An 18,456-nucleotide genomic window follows, 5' to 3' on the forward strand; every position below is an offset into this window, starting at 1 on the left:
ACCGTGACGGTCAGCAGTCGCGGTGGGTCTTGCATTCAGATACCGGACTGGCGTTATGTCTCGGAACAGATATGAATGAAAATCTTCTAGCACGCTCCCCATGTCATGACTGCGCACCAAACACAAGATGGGAGTCTACGCGCATTTGACTCTGCGAGTTTCCAAGGCCTACGACTGCGCACATGAATCGAATGTCGCGAATGAAGCTTTTCGAGATGGTAGTGCGACAAAGAGTCGTTGAAGATCCCACGAGTCAGCTGTAACTAATGTGTCAAGCCTCAGAGCTCGTGATTTGGGGTATAGGCGCCAGAAGGACGGAATACCCCCGCAATTGTTACGACTTCGTAAGCACAAATCTGTCTGCTGCCATAGTTTATACATCCGTATCATTGTCAGCAAGGGTTCGGCAACAATGGGTTCCGTGGTTAGGCGTAAAACAGCTAGTACGCGATCCCTAGCTTCCTTTTCCCAAGCCTCCAACATCTCACAATTGGAATAAGCAGCGTGGCCATGGTTGCGATTCATAAGCCCAAGCATAAGCAACGTCCAATGTCGGCTAAAATACTGATAAGGAAACTTTGAGAACTATTTATGAAGGGCTAACAACACGCTTACTATAATGAAACGTCTCAGTCACTCGATTCAGCCTCGACTTGACGATTCGGCGGCTCCCCACCTACGGCGTCCCTCAGGCTTGAAGCGCGCCTAAAGTTTATCATCGACGCGTCTCCCAAACGTTTTCTTTTTGCGACGTGTTTGTTTCGCTCATAATCTTTTCTTCACTCAGTATACTCATTTCAAGCGCATCTTTAATCGTCATTCAATATGAGCACCGAAACTATCCTTATCCTCGGGGGTTCCTTCGCAGGAATCAGCGCCGCGCATTACGCCCTGAAGCATATCCTCCCGCAACTACCGAAGAAGGACGGAGTGACCTACAATGTTACACTCGTCAACCCCTCTAAAGATTTTTGGTGGCGCATCGCAGCACCTAGAGAGAGCGTTTCTAAGCAGATGATGCCTTCAGAGAAGACATTCTATCCAATCGAACCCGCTTTCACCTACGCATTCCCAAAATTCAAGTTCGTCCAGGGGACCGCTACACACGTCGACCCCACCAGCCAGACGGTTGGTGTTGAAACCGCGTCAGGCGAGCAACAAAACATCGAGTACGCCGCGCTTGTAATAGCAACTGGATTCACTACACCAAGCCCTCTGTTTACACAAGCTACCGATCGCGAGGCCCTCGAGAAAGTACACACGGCCTTTCAGGAGGGCCTGAAGAGCGCGAAGACAGTAGTAATTGGCGGTGGTGGCCCTGTGGGTGTCGAAACTGCTGGAGAGGTTGCTGAGATTTTGAACGGTCGACCTGGTTTCATGGCGTCTGCGCCCAAGAACCCGAAAGCAAAGGTCACTCTTGTCTGCGGTGACAAGAAGCTTTTGCCTCTCCTCCGCCCAGCTATTGGACAAACTGCCGAGCAGTTCCTGAAGCGACTGGGATGCGATGTCACTTATAATACCAGGGTTGTTGCGTCGACCAAAGCGGGCGAAGAAGAAGGCGCGAAGACGAGGGTGGAGCTTAGCAACGGCGAAACGGTAGAAGCGGATATTTACATTGATGCAACTGGCTCTCGGCCGAACACTGGCTTCCTTCCCAAGGAGTGGCTCGACACGCGCAATCGCGTAGCCTGCAACGACAAGACCCTCCGCGTCGAACACGAATCCGCCGGTCCGCGTGTCTACGTCGTCGGCGACGCAGGGTCATACACCCGTGGAGGAGTCATGGACATGTCCGATGCTGTGCCTGCTGCCATGACCAACCTCAAGAACGACCTTCTTGCCCACTTGACCGGGGAGCCTCACAAGGGCGATCGTCACTACACAGCGAACCTGAAGGAGCAGCAGATCTGCCCCATCGGGACCCAGAAGGGTGTGGGCGCATTCAATGGATTTAGGGTACCCAGCCAGATGGTATGGATGATCAAGGGTAGGGATTACATGATCAGCCAGCTTGCTGAGGGCACGTTGAGGGGCGATCAGTTCAAGAAAGAGGGAAAATGGACGCCTGTACAGCAGGTCGGTAAGGCTGGACTCAGTTCAGGATAGATTCGAAGCTTCACGAAGCTACAACTGCGAGGAGACTGGACAGATTGATCACAGAGATCGGATGTAGCTAGTGTTTGTGTTTGCATGTCGCGTTTCACTCACAGCGTATGGGAATACCCCGGGGCATAGCGCGTGGGTTATATAGTCTTAAATTTTTATCAAGTGGGATTGATTGCTATGATGGCCCAACATGGATGTTTGATCAATGTGACAATCAGGTTATGCTTAAGATCTCCAGGCCCCACCCATTAAGCTTAACCTTAGCGCGTCATAGCTCAGAGCTCCAAAATTTCCCAGCGTCAACACAGGTGCTAACGACTCGCGCCTCGAATATCCCACCCACACTCAAGTGCAAACTATCGTGCAGTACTCTCGCCATGGCCACCACAACCCAATCCTCCCCAGCGCTCACATTCCCTCGCCCAATCTTCGCCGCTGTCTCCCCGCACCCGTTTCTCCAAGCGCATCTCTCCGCTGAGAAGAAGAAGCCAATTCGCGCCAACGGCCGCACCGCAAACGAATTTCGCACACCAGGTATCAACACCGGGAGTTTAACTCACTGCAACGGCAGTGCGGTCGTGCGACTCGGAAACACAAGTGTGGTGTGCGGAGTGCGCGCGGAGATCTTGAAAGAAGAGGACATACCAGGTACCTACAAGTACCCAGGTCAGAATGCAGACGACGAAGACGACGGGGATGATGAGGAAGTGGAAGAGCTGAGGCTCTTGGTCCCAAACGTGGAACTATCTACAGGAAGCACGCCCTCTCACATCCCCGGCAATGCACCGTCCACATATGCGCAAACACTTATAACCCGCATACGCTCTCTCCTCAACTCAACACACCTTCTTCGCGCCTCAGACCTCCGCATACTATATAAGCCATCAACAAATCCCGAAGATCCAGACACGGAGGCCGAGACACAACTGAAAGGCTACTGGGTCCTCTACCTCGATGTCTTCTTCATCAGCATTGATGGCAACGCATTCGATGCTGCGTGGATATCTATACTTGCCGCACTCCGCGATACACTTCTTCCACACGCTTACTACGACGAAGAGTACGAGGGAATACTATGCTCGGACGAACCAAATGAGGCGCATCAGCTTCAGCTACGTGGTCTACCAATACCCAGCACATTCGCAGTGTTCGAAGGCAGGAGAGAAGAGGAAGACGAAGCAGTAGACTTTGTACTCAGTGATCCGGATGCGTTTGAGGAGGGCGTATGCAGAGAAACGGTCAGTGTGATGGTGGATTGCGCTGGCGGAAACAAGGGTACAAAAGACTTGGTCATCAGGCGAGTGGAGAAGAGCGGTGGGGGTGTTGTGGGGAGAGAGACAATGGGAGCTCTGGTCAAGAGAAGCATCGATCGGTGGGGTGTTGTCGAAAGTGTGTTGAGTGGGAAAGCTTGAGCCACATGACATGCACTTGGCGCCCACCTAACATCGCGACGAATCTAAAATCCATCAGGCGAGTTCGAAAGAACATCATGAAACGCTGCTCATCTGCGTGACCGACTCAAGGTTGCCCCAACAAATAGGGCTTAGTTGGACCTACAGTCCAGACCGACATACGTCTCATCTGCGTCAAGCGGTTGTACATTTGATCAATCTCAATATGCACAGCTATGATAGAGACGACGATAAGGACGTCAATTAGATTGATGTCCATGTTTCTCGTCGATCAGATAGTTTACAGGCATGAAGTACAAATATATATTGTACGTGCGAATCGCCAGTACAACCATTCAGGCGTTGATACGCACAGAACCCAAGTTGATATGCAACAAATCTTCATTCACTCTATGGTTTGCGATTCATGGGCATCCGCCAAGTCGTCTTTCCACCTATGTTGCTCCTTCTCCTAGATACTGGGAATCTATTAGACCTTCCAGAAACAAAAGGCTCTGCTAATCAGACAAAACAAAGTTTTGTTCTTTTGCGGCACGCTGCCGCTCTGTTGTACCGGTCGCTTCGTCCCGTGGAAGCTCAACAATTGTGGTTCATTCACACCCACATATGTTAACACAAGCGCGAAATGTACGGAGCGCCTACTGGTAGTACAGGGATGCTCCACAGCGTATCACAGTACAAGTTTTTGCAGGCCTTCATTACGCGCCTTCCTTGTCAACGTCCTATTCATGGCGTTGAAACATCACACAGGGAACATTTGCGCGCGTACAGTGCTATCGAGAGATACTGTCCATCCTTAGGCACTACAATGCCGGCCCCATTCGAGACGAATCATGACGACAGCGAAGTTCCTCGACTCCACGTCTGGGCAGCAACACGTGGTATGTCGATCAAGTCTGGTCCAGACCACACGTCTTCTGCTATGAGTACTGTGCGTTTCACAAATAGTAGGGATGGTAATCTCCCTATCGATACCAGCCGTGTCTTGAGCTGTCGTTGAGACTTCAGACATCGGGCTAAATGGCAAAGGGTCCACGCTCCGACTACTGTGAACTTGTTGAATGGTGGCCGCTCTCTACCGGACGGAGACTTCTGCCAGGTACGCGCAGGAACACGTATCTTGCAGGCTTAGTCTTGAACTAGAGGAGAGCTGCATCGGTTCTCCTGGCTGCTAGACCCAGTCTGCAGGTCACCACAAACTTGTTATTCGACGCCACGCACATGCTGTGCCCAGGTACGGACTGTCATCTCTCACTGTGCCGTGCAGAGTGACGACGAGTTTGGAAAGTCCGTGTGCGGTTCTTATCGATTTACTTCCACATACAGGATATGACAGGTCGTCAAGATTACCACTGCCCTGGTTCATATCTAAAGACAGCAAGCGGTCCTTGCGAAAATCTCGTTTCCAGATGCCGGGGCGATCCTTTGGGTGACTCCCGTCGCGGCCCAGCGGTAAAAGTACACAGCTCCACTTTGGGTGGGTTCACTGTAAGAAAGCATCTTTGCCGGATTGTCCTCCTTATCAAAGCCCTTGTCTCGAAGCCTAAAAAGAAACTTTTGCAGCAAATCGAAGCGCGCGCGGACATTAATCTTAGGCAGGGGGAGTCAGCACCGTTTGAAGATCAGCCACCGATGCCTCGCCTCCGACGATCGTGACGCTAAGCGCCCCGAACACCGTCAGGAACGGGATGTGTGTTTCTGTCCTATCGATACGTTGACTACCGTCCAGACTCCGGGAAGCAAACAATGGGCGTCGCGTGAACCGTATATCGGCTTGTTTCAGACAGCGACGGCGTACTGCAAGCCTCGCTGCAGATTGAAGGCATTTGGGCGTCACTGCTAAGTATTTTTGTGACTCGCGGAGTGGGATCCTCTTATCCTACCCCTGACGCCCGCGCCGCCCACGAACTGCGCGCGGCTCCCCTGGCTTAGATCTCCACCTGGAAACAACGACGCACATACGCGAATCTAGTCACATAGTCAAACTTTTGGAAGCCTCAGCTAATCTCGTCCTAGAATGGGGCGCCTCAAGCGTGGACTGGCCACAGCAGGCTGCATGCAATCCCAGGTGCAGGTGGGTGTCGATGTATATTTACCCAGCACCCTGCCCGTCGTTTCTTGCTCTTGTCGCTTGCTCTCCCATCGCTCTCTTTGGCTTCCGGTACGGGAATACCATTCTTTCATTCTTTTGGCTCTTCATATACACTCCTTTGACATCAAGAGCATCTAGAGTCTGTGACTCGGTCCTTTCATTAACAAACAGCTCACTCTTTTCGCTGTCTTACAATTGAGATCCACTTACCATATACCCGAGCACTACCACTAAGCAGCCATGCGTTTCGATATCATCTCCCTCACGGCTGGCTTTGCCGCAACTGCCTCCGCTCAATGCGTTGGCAACTACTTCAGCTTCTACAACCGCGCTGGTAATGCCATGAGCTACCAGCGTCTCGACCCCGGTCTATTCCCCGGAACTGAGAGCCCTCATCTCCACTCTTTCGACGGAGGAAATGGACTCTCCAAGTCCATGGGCTTTGCTGATACCCAGGCCTCGGACTGCACCACTGCTCGTGTCAAAACCGACAAGTCCTTGTACTGGCGCCCTACTCTGTTCTTCACCAACGGAACCAAACTTTACCGCGTACCCGAGCTGTCCACCAAGATCTACTACAAGTACGGGGATGGCAACAACTGGGCAAACGTCACGGCGTACCCAGAGGACTTCAACATGATCGCTGGTAGCCCGCTCAAGCGTTCGGATGGCGACAACCCAGCCGGTGTTCGTTGGGGCTGCCACGAGCCTGACGGTGGCTCCACAGCCATCTTCGCCAATGGTTTTCCCAAGGGCTTCAGCACCTGCAAGTACGGCTTCGCGTCCGAAGTCACCTTCCCCTCCTGCTGGAACGGTGAGAAGATGGATCCCAAGAACCCCAATGCGCACATGGCCTACCCCAACGGCAACGCTGGCATCGGTATCGAGAACTGCCCAACCACTCACAGGGCTGCGCGCTTCCCGACTCTCTTCATCGAGTACTGGTGGGATGTTACCAGCTTTACATTTGGTCCTGATGAGGCTCCTTGGCTCTTGTCCAACGGTGACCCAACTGGCTACGGCTTCCACGGTGACTTTGTAAGTTCTTCTACACCCCTCTTATATGCCCTTACTAATATGACAATAGATGAACGGATGGGAGACCGGTGTCCTCGAGAAGGCTGTGAGTGAGAACGATGGCTGCAAGTGCGGTTGCGGATGCGGACAGGAAGAAATGGAACAGTGCTTCGGTTCCGAGAATGTCAACAAGGACAGCGACGAGTCCTGGGCAAGCTGCTCTGCCATGGAGGCATACGGCGGCGACGATGGAAGCGTCCTTGATGCTCTCCCTGGTTGCAACCCTATCCAGTCTGGCCCTGCTTCTGCTACCTCAGCATCTGGCCCAGGCTGCACTGCTGCACCTGCCCCTGCTGGCAACAGCACAGCAACTTATTCCGCAACCGTACGCCCTACTTCCATGGCTGCCGTCTCATCTGTATATGGGGCTGCCCCCTCCGGCGTCTACTCCGCGGTCCTACCCAACGTCTCTTCTGCAGTGTCGGTAGTCGGAGAGGCCGCAACTCCTCTCCCCATGAGCGCCTTCTCATCTTACAGCGCCGTGCTTCCTGATAAGCAGATTGGCAAGCCAACTGGCGGCTACAATGCTGCGCAGCCCACCCCGATTGCGTCTGAAGTTGCAGATGCTACTTCCTGCACGGGCGGAGCTGTTGTCACTGAGACGGTAAAGGCGACAATCACCGTCACCGTCGACGGACATGCCGCTATGAACACAGGCTCCTACTAAGCCATGCTTCAAAGCAGATGACAGTTTCTCTACGCGTTGCCATGGCGCATCCACATCTCGGAGCTTCCCTGCCACCCAAAAAAGAACACTCAAGTAGTACATTTTTACGTTCCATGTACATACTTTGCCATTAACAGGCACACGAAGACTATAGAGGATAGCTAAGATTTCCTCAACCAATCGTTTACCGAAGACACTTTGCTGTTGCTTAATGACCTAACTTTGTGCATAGCGTGATGAGCAAGTGCTTATAAAATGCTGGGTGTGGTACAAGACTATACATGTTGATGTGTCGTGAGCACTGCACAATGTACCCCGTGTCTACCTCGTTGTCGGCACTAAGATGGTGCTCCAGGATGCGTGATTGAAGTTGCGAACTAGGTCCACGTAAGGAAAATAGTGAAACCAAACGTGTGGACTTTTTACGCTGCAGCGTTAAAGCCTTGAACCAAGCAGTCAGTATGTATGTCGTGCATCGAAGACATTGTAGACTATATCAGCATCGAAAAAAAAAGCCCAAAGTTGCGTTTTGCAACGTCCACCGTCTTTGCAACGTCAAAAAGATGCTCGCAAAGGTATGAGGGAGCAAAAAAGGAGAAATGCGCTCTTGCGAACGCCGATGATGACTCATCGGAGGTTTGAACTCCGGACCTTCAGTGTACTGACAAGGCTTTTGAGGACCTTTGTTAGACTGACGTGATAACCAACTACACCAACGAGCCCTGTTTGATGGAATGAGGAGAATGGATGACCGATATATCTCGGATTTGGACAACTCTTGCTTGCTCGGTTGACAGAAGTCTGAGTTCAAGAAAGTGGGGTGCCGCAGAACTTGACCCGAGGCGGACATCGTCGATTATTCGACCAGATCCACGAATCAGACAAGGTCCACGAGCTATCAGCTTAGCGTCGCTTCTTTCAATTGGTTGTTCCCTCGTAAGTTGCCATGTTGACTCCTGCCAATGTCAAGGTATCGAGAAAAGATATGTCGACCTTCAAGCTGATGGATCCTGGATCTTGGTCGATAGTGATTAGGCGGTCCGAACGAAACTGCGCTTCCAAGATGAAGGTTGCCGTAGCCTGCTAGTAGCACCTGTTGCTAATTCCCGTTGAGATTCGGGGAACCTAGCTCTAGAGAGGCGACCCTGTATCGTTTAAGCAGAAAGTATGTCGACAATGCTGGGTTCGTATCGCAGTGGCGGGCGACAGACCAGCCCCTATAACATTAGGTGTGCGATCGCATGGCCGACCTGCAAGTGGCAGTTTGTTAAATGTCGTCATAGTGTGTAGAGTCCTAACGCTTAGGAAAGAATCCGACTCAAGCTGGGAAAGAGATCAATCCTGACTATGCTACGCGTCATAGTCTTGGATGTGTTTTGGTTGTGGTAATGCACAGGCAATGATGCTGTAGGCACCATCTGCGTTCCTCAGAATGGGCGCTCGTACTTTGCTTGCAACGTGAACTGGACGCTGCGAAGTACTCGCGCACCTAACGCGTATGCCGCGTTCGTCCCGTTCCTGAACCTCGTCTTCGGTATGGCGCAGGTACGCAGGCAAAGAACCAATCTCCTGCATGGGGTGCATGCCGCAGTTTGCTGGTGTCGGTAGGATCGTGGACAAAGGTTAGTTGGGTCGAGTGGATAAGAGCTTGCGTTGGAGTTTTCTTGCGATTGGAAAGAACAGTCATCGCTGGTGGCTATGGTGACTGCCTCTTCGGGCGCGTTTGAGCGCGCAACCGACGCGAGATGGAAGGAACTGACCAAACCATCCGCGCACTTACGATCATTGGCTAGCATTCGTGCACCGATACCACTGATCCAAAAATAAAAAGAATATCCGTCGAACGTCACGTTGTCATCGTCTGCCAATCTTTCCTACAAAAGTCGCCCATCAAACATCTACGCGACATCCAGATCCCGTCGCTTCGCCGGCACAGTGTTCTCCAGTTCGGCAGCGAAGCGAACCCCCCAGCAGCTGCACAGCCACGTGCTGCCGTTGACCCACTCAGAACGCTCCCCCAAAGCATCCGTGCCAGGATAATCGGCAGCTCGACATGCGATTCGATCAAGAGTGCCGTCCGACCTGTGGCTAGTGAGGGGCGAATCTGCGGGTACGCGACCTCATAACCGGCTGACGAAACCCTGGATCTGCATGACATTTTCCAAGTGCAGTAAAGAGACCGGCGGGCTGTGGTGACGATCTATAAGTCAATCGCCACTTTGCAACGACTTTGCTCGCTGCAACGAATTATGGACGTCGACGGCATGCAATAATGTACATGGGTATGAACAGGTCAAAAAGTATGGCCACCGCTGCTGCTGGGCGTCGGCTTCTGGATTGTTTGTACCATTGTTGCCAGACATGAAGCGCTGACACTACGAACGTTGACTCTCCGCCATTTGCTTTTATTACTACTACTTTCTTTACAACACTCGCTCCGCATATATGCATTCGTTAAGAGGATGGAATTGGTTGGCTCTGGGTGGTCTGGTTGGACTGGTACACAGCGCTGCGTTGCCTGTTATTACACCTGCGCCGCAACCAGACCGAGTTGGCATTCGATCACTAAAGCATAGGCAAGACCCTGATACGTAAGATGCCCTCTTATGTACAGCTAAAAGTGCAACCGCGCTAACATCAGATCAGCATCGAAATATTACAAGTGCTTATTACTGCACTACCACTTTCGCTACGGCAAATCGCTGCGACGAACATACCCGCAGTTTCGAGCATATTATGGGAGGAATTCTTGGACGACAACCGGCCAGACTGGTTCAACGAGCTTCCATATGATATACAGTCTTACTTCATACAAGAATTCGGACCAGCGACGGCAGCGCCACCTGCGAGTGAAGCATTGCCCACTGATGTTACCGCATCCGCAACGGAGGTACCAACAGGGGCAGCCTCGAATATAGATTCGTCAGTACTAGAAACACTGTCCACTAGTGCGGTGGAATCTTCTACGACATCAGGATCCGAAGGCTTGAGTACAACACCTACGCCTACGCCATCTTCGACTAGTCTCTCGAGCGATATATCCAGTCTGGCGTCATCCTCGGAATCTTCTTCTGCGTCTTCAACTATCTTTTCAACTTCATCATCGCCATCGAGTTCCTCTGCGACTCCAAGCTCGACCACAGATCCTATAGCGCCCGCATCCAGCGATTCTGGCCTGACAAGACGCGAGAAAATCGGGCTGGGTGTAGGTGTGCCACTAGCCGTACTTGCGATTGCCGCAATATTGTTTGGATGCTGCTTTATCCTGCGCAGAAGGAGAAGAAGATCCATTGAAGGCAGTCAACCCCCCTCATCACCCGGCTTCATTCCTCGTTTCTCATTCCAGGACCGAGGCCTAAGCGTCGAGAATTTCGAACACAGGCGACCCTTGAACCCCGCAGCACAACAGAAAAGCCGGTTTGTGGAAGACATGAACTGGGAAGATGATGGCTATGACCCGGCCCCTATGTCTACAGCCTACCAGGGCCATACGATACCACCGGCTGCAGGCGTGTCTCACCCTAACCAAGGGTATTCTATGCCAGCAGAATCAACACCAATGACGATGCAAGACAACCACACGCCCATTCTAGCGCCCGCGCTCTACCATAGCCACTCGTCAAACCGAGCCCGTGGCCGACGAACAAGCTACACTAGTCTTCACTCTGTGGCCGAAGTTACAGAACCTGACGACGAAATGAACGGAGAGTCCCCTATCTTAGGGCGTCACAACTCACCCCCCAAGACAGGTCCTCGAAGACCCGGTATGTCTGCCTTGGACACGCTACCTGTTCCCGCCGTAGCGAGCATAAAGCGAAAGCCTGTACCCACAAGTCCGATCAGTAGCCCTGCAGCGGAAGCATCCCGAGGCCTCCTCCGACCCTCTCTGGCACAAAACACCGCCGATCATAGTGGTAGCAGTTCCTCCGGTCTTGCCGTCTCCAGTATGTCTTCCAACTCTGGGCACGTATACCACTCAGACGATTCCGCGCCCATTTCTCCCATTACGCACCAGAAAACGTCTTCGAACCCCTTTGCAGGCGGATATTCCTATCTTGAGGATTACGGCCCTGAGTATTCGAACGATGGGTACAACGACCAGGATGACGAGCTGTATGGCGGACACAGGACTTTAGATCGGTACCCAGACCCCAATCCGCCGATGAGAAAGAGCAGCAAGACAGAATGGCCATTGAGAAACGTCATGGGCGGCGGTGGTCAGAAGAGGACGAGAAGTCCCATGTGGGATCGTGTTTATGAACGTGTATGATGCATGGTAACGAACGATTTCCTTTGTTGTACATATGCACATTTTTGCATGCTATGATCTGGCACTGGCGTTTTGTTTTTAAGGAGTATGAGTGTTGATGATATCCACTCCTTGAAGCGACGATACACAGCGTCTTTGTACGCATGTTCTTGATTTTGTTCTTGTATACCCTCCTTCGCAGTATACATAGGAGCCTCAGCAGTTAGCCCAGGCGAGAAATTCATATCACCATAATGTCAGGAATGAAACTTGCTTGCTGGGATAGTGATCGATGTGGTAATGTGCATGTAATAAAGCTCGCTAAAAGTTCCGAGTAGTCTACAAGACCTCGTGCATGTACAGTCTACTCAGCAAAAGCCCATTCTCCCAGTCCGACGCAGACTCCTTCCTGCTTGTGCTCCGTGACGGCCAAATGCTCCAGTCTGATCACAAGCCAGCTCATAGTAACCGACGCCCACGCTAGCTTCTTAGTCGTGGAACTTCCTGTTCTCGTTCTCTCCGAAAAGTGTGACCCTGATGGATGGCAGGGCCTGGGACTCGAGTAGCTTCAATCGTTCTTGGAAAGTGTTGTTGATGTCGATTCGGCCGTTGGTTCCAACAATCATAGCGCCACCAGCACTGTTTAGAGTTAGCCATGTGTCGAAGATTCCGCGGCAACCAAACTTACGATCCCTCAGGCAGTGGGTCGCTCTCATCGATGGTGATGGAGACGTCCTTGCCAATGTTCTTCTTGTACTCGGTCTGCGCCTCCTCGATGGCCTTCTTAGTGAGGTCGTAGTCGGCCTTGCGCACCTTGACCTGCAGCTTGTCCTCGTTGAGCGCATAGGCACCCTCGACGATCAGGTCCTTCATGATGCTCTGGTACTTCTTCTTGTCCTTTGAAACGTCGCCCAGCTTCTTCTCGGCTTGCTCGAACAGCTTGTTGAGCAGCTCCTGGCGGGCAGACAGAATGCGTAATCGGCTCTTGTTGGAGACGGTGGAGCGGGTGATTTGCTGCGACATGCTGGCCTGTTTGAACTTCTTCTCATACGACGAGTCGATCGAGGCCTGTTCCTGGCGCACTAGCTTGGACTTCTCGATGGCGAACTCCTCGTCGGCCTTGAGGCGGATTTCGTTTGCCTTTTCCATGGCTTCTTGGCGAATAAAGGCCGTCATCTTCTTCAGCTCGCCGGCGACCTGCCATCGGGGTCAGTGTTAGCTGTGGTGTTGACGTAGTGAGTGGGGAGCTTGCAGCTGGCTGAAGCTGGCGGAGATTCGTACCTGGTCGTCGGAGAGGGCGTGTACTTGCGACATGATGGCGGTATTGTGTGGAGATCCTCTGGTTTACGGGGGAGGAGATATATGGGTGCTGGCGTCGAGGGTATCGCGAGTGACGGAGCTTGGAGGTTGATGTTCAAGCTTGGGCCCCAGATGCTGCCCGCGGTTACCCAGGTACGCCCTCGAGCGATGCATGGCACGACGTCGCAGATAGACGCGGGAACAGTCTCAAGAGTATCACTGCAATTATACGTCTCTGCCATATCGTCTCTCTACCGACGCGACATCTTCTCGTTGCTGCACCCGCGCTGTCCTCGTCGACCCAACTACATCATCAGTCGGCTGATCCCTGCCACATGCACGGCGTCGGCTAGTCTTCCCCAACCGTCTCGTGCACTTCACCGACTCAGCGTGACGTTTCGCGACTCCCACGCCTGCGCTGTCCAAGACAGAAGAATACACGTTCCCGACTTTACACACACACCCCACACACAGCATGCGCCCGACGTCTAGGTAGCGATAGGCGCAGTGCAGCGACGACAACCGACAAGGAAACATGGTGGAACTCTCGCCGGGCGCGAGCGTTGCTGTCAGTATACATGGAGCCATGCCGCCATGGGTATAGAGTGCTAACGCGTGGGCATGCAGCTTGGGGTAATGGTCGGACTCGCCTCCACCAGCATTCAGAGCATCGGCTTGACGCTGCAACGCAAGTCCCATCTCCTAGAAGAGGAAAAGGACGACGACGACGACAGGCGACCTCCATACAAGCGGCGAAGATGGCAGGTACGAACACTGCCAGATGACATGGGATTCACTCACTAATCTATGCAGCTGGGCATGCTCATGTTCGTCGTGGCAAACATCGTCGGCAGCACCATCCAAATCACCACCCTACCCCTTCCCGTTCTCTCCACCCTACAGGCATCCGGCCTCGTCTTCAACTCGATATGCGCCTCCATCATTCTCAGCGAACCGTTTACGCGATACTCCTTTGTTGGCACCATGCTTGTTGCCATAGGCGCACTGCTGATAGCCTTGTTTGGTGCCATTGCTGAACCGTCGCATAATCTCGACCAACTGTTGAGGCTGTTGGGACGGAAAGCTTTCCTCACATGGATGATCTTGACGGGTGTGGTAGTCGTCATGCTGGTCCTTGCGACGTGGCTACTGAAGCGCATGCATCCACGGACCACCCCTCGATTACGCCTTATCCGTGGAATGTTCTTTGGCTGCGTCAGTGGCATCCTCTCCGCGCATTCGCTCCTCATCGCGAAGAGTGCTGTCGAACTTCTAGTCCGGACTATCATTGACCGTCACAACCAGTTTGACCGTTGGCAGTCGTGGATGATTCTGGTCGGACTAGTCGTCTTCGCCCTGACCCAACTCTACTACATGCATCGCGGACTGAAGTTGGTCAGTACGAGTGTGCTTTATCCTCTAGTATTCTGCGTCTACAACATCATCGCAATCATAGATGGCCTGATCTACTTCGACCAAAGCGATCGCTTGTCGAGTCTGCACGCCGGCCTGATTGCGCTCGGAACTATAATACTGCTCGCTGGAGTTGTCTGCCTGAGCTGGCGTCTCGAAGATAACGAGGAAGAACCCACATCACCAATCGCAAGCAAGCATACGGGCAGAGTTCAGATGCCCCAGACAGTGCTACAACCCGGCATTGGTCTTGCGCATGGCCACCCTCTTGACGACCCTGCATCACCTCTGGATATCGACGAAGAAGCCCCCGGCGCTCATGGCTATGCCTCCGAACAAGCCAAACGGAAAGCTGTCGATGAAAGAACACCACTGTTAGCTCGCGCCCCAACCGGTCCCGCTCTTACCCTCGCCAACCCGAAGAAGCGAGCATCAGTAGACGCTGGTGAACCGAAGAGTCCTCAAACACATTCCCGCAGACCCCAAAGAAGACGGCGGATGACTATTTCAGAAGAGACAAACGAGATCTGGGATGAACTCAACGACAGAGAGACTCTGCCATCTCCTGCCAGACGATCTGTGGATCTAGAGCGACGACCAAGGTCAGGAACCCTACCGCCACGGAGAAACAATGCACAGTCGGCATGGCTCAATCAGATGCGTCGGCGGTCTTGGTTCGAAGGGTTCGGTAGCGGGCGAGGCAGAAGTGTGTCGCAGGGAAAACAGCCCATGAATAGCTCTGCATCACTTCTTGATCATCCCGATCCAGACGACGGCGATACATCTGACGCAGACATGGAAGATACATCCCGGAGAAGACAGACTTGGGGATACGGCCAGAGGAGCAAGAGCCAAGATGCTTTAGGAGACTGGTTCAAGCTGAAGTGGTGGCGCAAGAAGTGGAGAGAAGATGAAGACCATGAAGAAGAACGACCTATATGATATTATTACAACTTCCAGCAATTTGAATATACCCAGAATGTATTATCAGCATTTCAGACACGCAATACCAATGATTACTGCGCAATATGACTACCCCTCATAGGAAAGAAGAACGTCCACTTTACGAAAGCTAACCCGGTCATACTCGGAAGCCTCGTTTGAGCCTTAACCCACATATGCAGGATCCCAGATGGAGTAATCCTTTCCTGACGATAAGATAATAGCCAATCGCACATTGCGTCTTGTTGCCCCACCTACATCACCCCACTATCCGCGTACACTTCCAACACCTTGGAGCCGTCTTGCTCATCCCTCGCAGGGCGCACTAATAGACGTAAAGCAGTGGATATCGTGGCAAAGCTTAACTAAAACCTAGCCAGATCAGCTAGGTTTTGGTGCAAGCCAAGCGCCGCATCTAGTATTAAAGTCCCAGATACTACGCTGCTCTATGCTAATATAGCGGTTAACTGGATATCGGAAGAAGGGAAACTCCGTTTGACAGGGCGCAGTTGGTAAATGATGATGCCGTTAGTCTTGATTATTGGGTCACGATAAGTAAGATTGGCGTACATAAAGCTGGCCATGCTCTTGTAAGTTCCACGTACGGCGACCTTTAGGACACTGCATAGCTCCAGTCATCTTCAGGATCTTACACAACACAATACGAATTATAGGATCAAAAGCAGCATATCTTACTTCGTGCCACTGTGCGTCAAGCTCACCGAACTTGGACTTTGTAACTTTTCACTAACAACGGACAGCCACACCCTTGCTTCATATATCACAGGGTACTGCTATACCAGCCGCCACCATGCCAGCGATGCAGTACTTCGAGAAGGCGCAAACAACGTTCAAGCCGCCGCTAATCGCCAACGAAAACGCCTACCTCGGTGACGTCGTATCATCGTATGCTTGCCCTACCTATATTCTATTAACCCACCACCACCACTGACTGTTCTCTACCAGAGAGTCTACAGATCCAGAGAAACCCATCAGCGGTGGTTTCTACCGTCTGGAGAAGGGAACGCCGCTCGTGTACACGTATACGTATGATGAGATAAAAATCATCGTTGATGGGCACTTCTACATCAGTGACGAAACGGGCAAAGAAGTCAAAGCCGAGAAGGGTGATGTGTTCTTCTTCCCAAAAGGGAGCAAAATCACGTTCAAGACGGATGATTTTGGACTAGGGTTTTTTGTGGGGCAGAGGAAGAAAGATGGTGCGTAGACAGCGGGCCAGAAGGAAAGAAGAAGAATAAGAGTATAATGAAAGTTCTGTATCAAATGCACGGTATCGCCATAATTGCACAAATCAGCTAGTATGTCTTGAGATATCCGGCTTTGCTTACCAATATCAGCACGTCGTGTTCATTCGAAGGTATTGCACACATCAAGTCGTTTATCGTGTGCCTTGAGTTTCTCACATTTAATGGGTAAAATCGCGCTGAAAGTCATCACAGAATACTCTGGATATGTATGGACGGGGAAGTTTCATCGGTGAGGTCAGCTTTGGTCTATGTCGACTACATTTAAGTGTGAACGCAAGCATAACAACGACGTACGGGACTGCTCCCACAGCCTTCGGTGAGTACATACTCATTTACAAGACTCTTGGGCTTCTTACTGGCCCAATGTCAGGCTTTGGTCCTCTCTACCAAACCAATACTGGCAGGTACCATGGTAACGACTACTTCAACCACGAAAACCGTGGTGGCTCATCTCTAGTAGTATATTCGAACCGTATTGTCACACAGTGCTATGTCTTGAGTCTCATAAAGTCTACCCGCCCAACCTCAATCCCAACTCACTCAAGCATACGAGCCAGTCTTTCCTCCAAGGTCTCAGCAATCGCGACGTGATGAGGATGGAACAACCGTTTGATACTAACGATTTACGTGTTTACAGAAGGTTCAGTCAGCTTTTTACCCAAAGATACTATCTGGGAGACGGTGGGGATGGCATAGTACACGCATACGAACACAAATCTTCCAAAGCACTCGTCGCGGTGAAGACGCCACATTCGTTCACTTCTGAGTCTGACAGGATCAAGGCAACCAAACGCCTCGAGGTCGAAATTAAGAATCTTTCAATTGTTCAACAACACGAACACATTGCAGGGATGTTGGCGTGGTCCTCTACTCCTATGGCAATCTTCCTTCCGTTCTGCGAGTTGGGTGATCTTACCAGTTACGTGGTCAAGTGGAAATCTGAACAGAGAAGGCAGCGAAAAACCATACAACGTATATCCGAAGTCACGATATGGAAATGTTTACATGATATGGTTCTCGCTTTGGATTATCTGCATAACAAGTGCGAGAACTACGGCTATACGCACAATGATATCAAGCCAGACAACATCCTAGTTGAAATACCCAAGAGCTGGAAGATGGAAGACGGAATCCCCGATGAGCCTATCTTCAGGCTGACCGACTTTGCCCGTATGACGCGAGAGCATCCAACCGAAAGCGCACAGTTGACCCGCTTTTGTGGTACACCCGAATATGCACCACCCTTCAACGAACGAGGGGCTTTACGACCGTCCGGCGACATCTGGGCTCTAGGCGGCACCTTGCAAATCCTCGCTCTGGGTGTCTACCCCATTCAATCCCACGAAGCTTTCTCCGATAGCAGAAGAAGTCAGGAGAAGTTTGTCCCTCATCTCATCGACAAAAATGCCTGGAAAAAAAGCCACTGGCGTCATCTCATACCGACCACCTTCCGGCCCCTCTCAGCCACAAAAGAGGAACTGATTAATGACTTCGACGTCCATGATTCTATAGTTATTGAAGAATTCTATCCGAACCGCCCATGGGAGCATAAACCTTATAGCAAACGGCTCGATCGTTGGTATCAGTGGATGTTTGAGAAAGATGAGAAGAAGAGGGCCACTGCGAAGATATTAGTGAGATATTGTGTGCCAGCTATTGCGAGAAAGATTCTTGTGGCAAGGGAAGAGGAGAGGGCATTGGAATGTTTTGAGAGAGCAAAGGCGCTAAGAGACGAGATTGTAATAAAACAGCAGAGCAGGGTAGCAGAGGTCTAAGGTGTGGCTATTCATATGGTGAATGTGCACAACGAAGAGCGTAATGGTCACTATGCAATCGAAGCGGAGTAGGATAAATGCATCATCTTTACAATAGGATGGACAAAGAGTGCGTTGAAGATTTCATTTCTTATTTCATTGCTGTAAATGGTCCAT

At 51.6% G+C, this 18,456-nt stretch overlaps 8 protein-coding genes and 1 non-coding gene across 9 annotated transcripts; 7 read left to right on the top strand and 2 right to left on the bottom strand.

The window, feature by feature from the left end:
• Positions 1 to 825: 825 nt before the first annotated feature.
• On the top strand, positions 826 to 2,106 carry J4E82_004565 (uncharacterized protein; the record flags this gene model as incomplete). Its single annotated transcript, XM_051730842.1, has 1 exon — positions 826 to 2,106. One exon carries the CDS (start codon positions 826 to 828, stop codon positions 2,104 to 2,106), a length of 1,281 nt encoding a protein of 426 aa, XP_051589323.1.
• A 377-nt stretch (positions 2,107 to 2,483) lies between these two features.
• On the top strand, positions 2,484 to 3,518 carry J4E82_004566 (uncharacterized protein; the record flags this gene model as incomplete). Its single annotated transcript, XM_051730843.1, has 1 exon — positions 2,484 to 3,518. The coding sequence occupies one exon, from the start codon at positions 2,484 to 2,486 to the stop codon at positions 3,516 to 3,518; it is 1,035 nt and encodes a 344-aa protein (XP_051589324.1).
• Positions 3,519 to 5,850: 2,332 nt separating this feature from the next.
• Positions 5,851 to 7,354, top strand: J4E82_004567 (uncharacterized protein; the record flags this gene model as incomplete). The annotated part of the gene is made up of 2 exons (XM_051730844.1): positions 5,851 to 6,648; positions 6,698 to 7,354. The coding sequence occupies 2 exons, from the start codon at positions 5,851 to 5,853 to the stop codon at positions 7,352 to 7,354; spliced, it is 1,455 nt and encodes a 484-aa protein (XP_051589325.1).
• Positions 7,355 to 7,977: 623 nt separating this feature from the next.
• On the bottom strand, positions 7,978 to 8,076 carry J4E82_004568. Its single transcript has one exon. It is a non-coding gene; the product is annotated as a tRNA-Val (tRNA).
• A 1,723-nt stretch (positions 8,077 to 9,799) lies between these two features.
• J4E82_004569 (uncharacterized protein) lies at positions 9,800 to 11,624 on the top strand (the record flags this gene model as incomplete). The annotated part of the gene is made up of 3 exons (XM_051730845.1): positions 9,800 to 9,945; positions 10,001 to 10,244; positions 10,701 to 11,624. 3 exons carry the CDS (start codon positions 9,800 to 9,802, stop codon positions 11,622 to 11,624), a joined length of 1,314 nt encoding a protein of 437 aa, XP_051589326.1.
• Positions 11,625 to 12,091: 467 nt separating this feature from the next.
• VMA4 (V-ATPase V1 sector subunit E) lies at positions 12,092 to 12,917 on the bottom strand (the record flags this gene model as incomplete). The annotated part of the gene is made up of 3 exons (XM_051730846.1): positions 12,092 to 12,242; positions 12,292 to 12,800; positions 12,885 to 12,917. 3 exons carry the CDS (start codon positions 12,915 to 12,917, stop codon positions 12,092 to 12,094), a joined length of 693 nt encoding a protein of 230 aa, XP_051589327.1.
• A 520-nt stretch (positions 12,918 to 13,437) lies between these two features.
• On the top strand, positions 13,438 to 15,257 carry J4E82_004571 (uncharacterized protein; the record flags this gene model as incomplete). The annotated part of the gene is made up of 3 exons (XM_051730847.1): positions 13,438 to 13,470; positions 13,530 to 13,667; positions 13,716 to 15,257. 3 exons carry the CDS (start codon positions 13,438 to 13,440, stop codon positions 15,255 to 15,257), a joined length of 1,713 nt encoding a protein of 570 aa, XP_051589328.1.
• A 582-nt stretch (positions 15,258 to 15,839) lies between these two features.
• Positions 15,840 to 16,485, top strand: J4E82_004572 (uncharacterized protein; the record flags this gene model as incomplete). The annotated part of the gene is made up of 4 exons (XM_051730848.1): positions 15,840 to 15,847; positions 15,932 to 15,993; positions 16,019 to 16,163; positions 16,224 to 16,485. 4 exons carry the CDS (start codon positions 15,840 to 15,842, stop codon positions 16,483 to 16,485), a joined length of 477 nt encoding a protein of 158 aa, XP_051589329.1.
• An 891-nt stretch (positions 16,486 to 17,376) lies between these two features.
• J4E82_004573 (uncharacterized protein) lies at positions 17,377 to 18,300 on the top strand (the record flags this gene model as incomplete). Its single annotated transcript, XM_051730849.1, has 1 exon — positions 17,377 to 18,300. The coding sequence occupies one exon, from the start codon at positions 17,377 to 17,379 to the stop codon at positions 18,298 to 18,300; it is 924 nt and encodes a 307-aa protein (XP_051589330.1).
• Between the last annotated feature and the right edge of the window lie 156 nt (positions 18,301 to 18,456).

The sequence above is a fragment of the Alternaria postmessia genome (assembly GCF_024291825.1).
Source record: "Alternaria postmessia strain BMP 2775 chromosome Unknown scaffold_22, whole genome shotgun sequence".
Classification (NCBI taxonomy): Eukaryota; Fungi; Ascomycota; class Dothideomycetes; order Pleosporales; family Pleosporaceae; genus Alternaria; species Alternaria postmessia.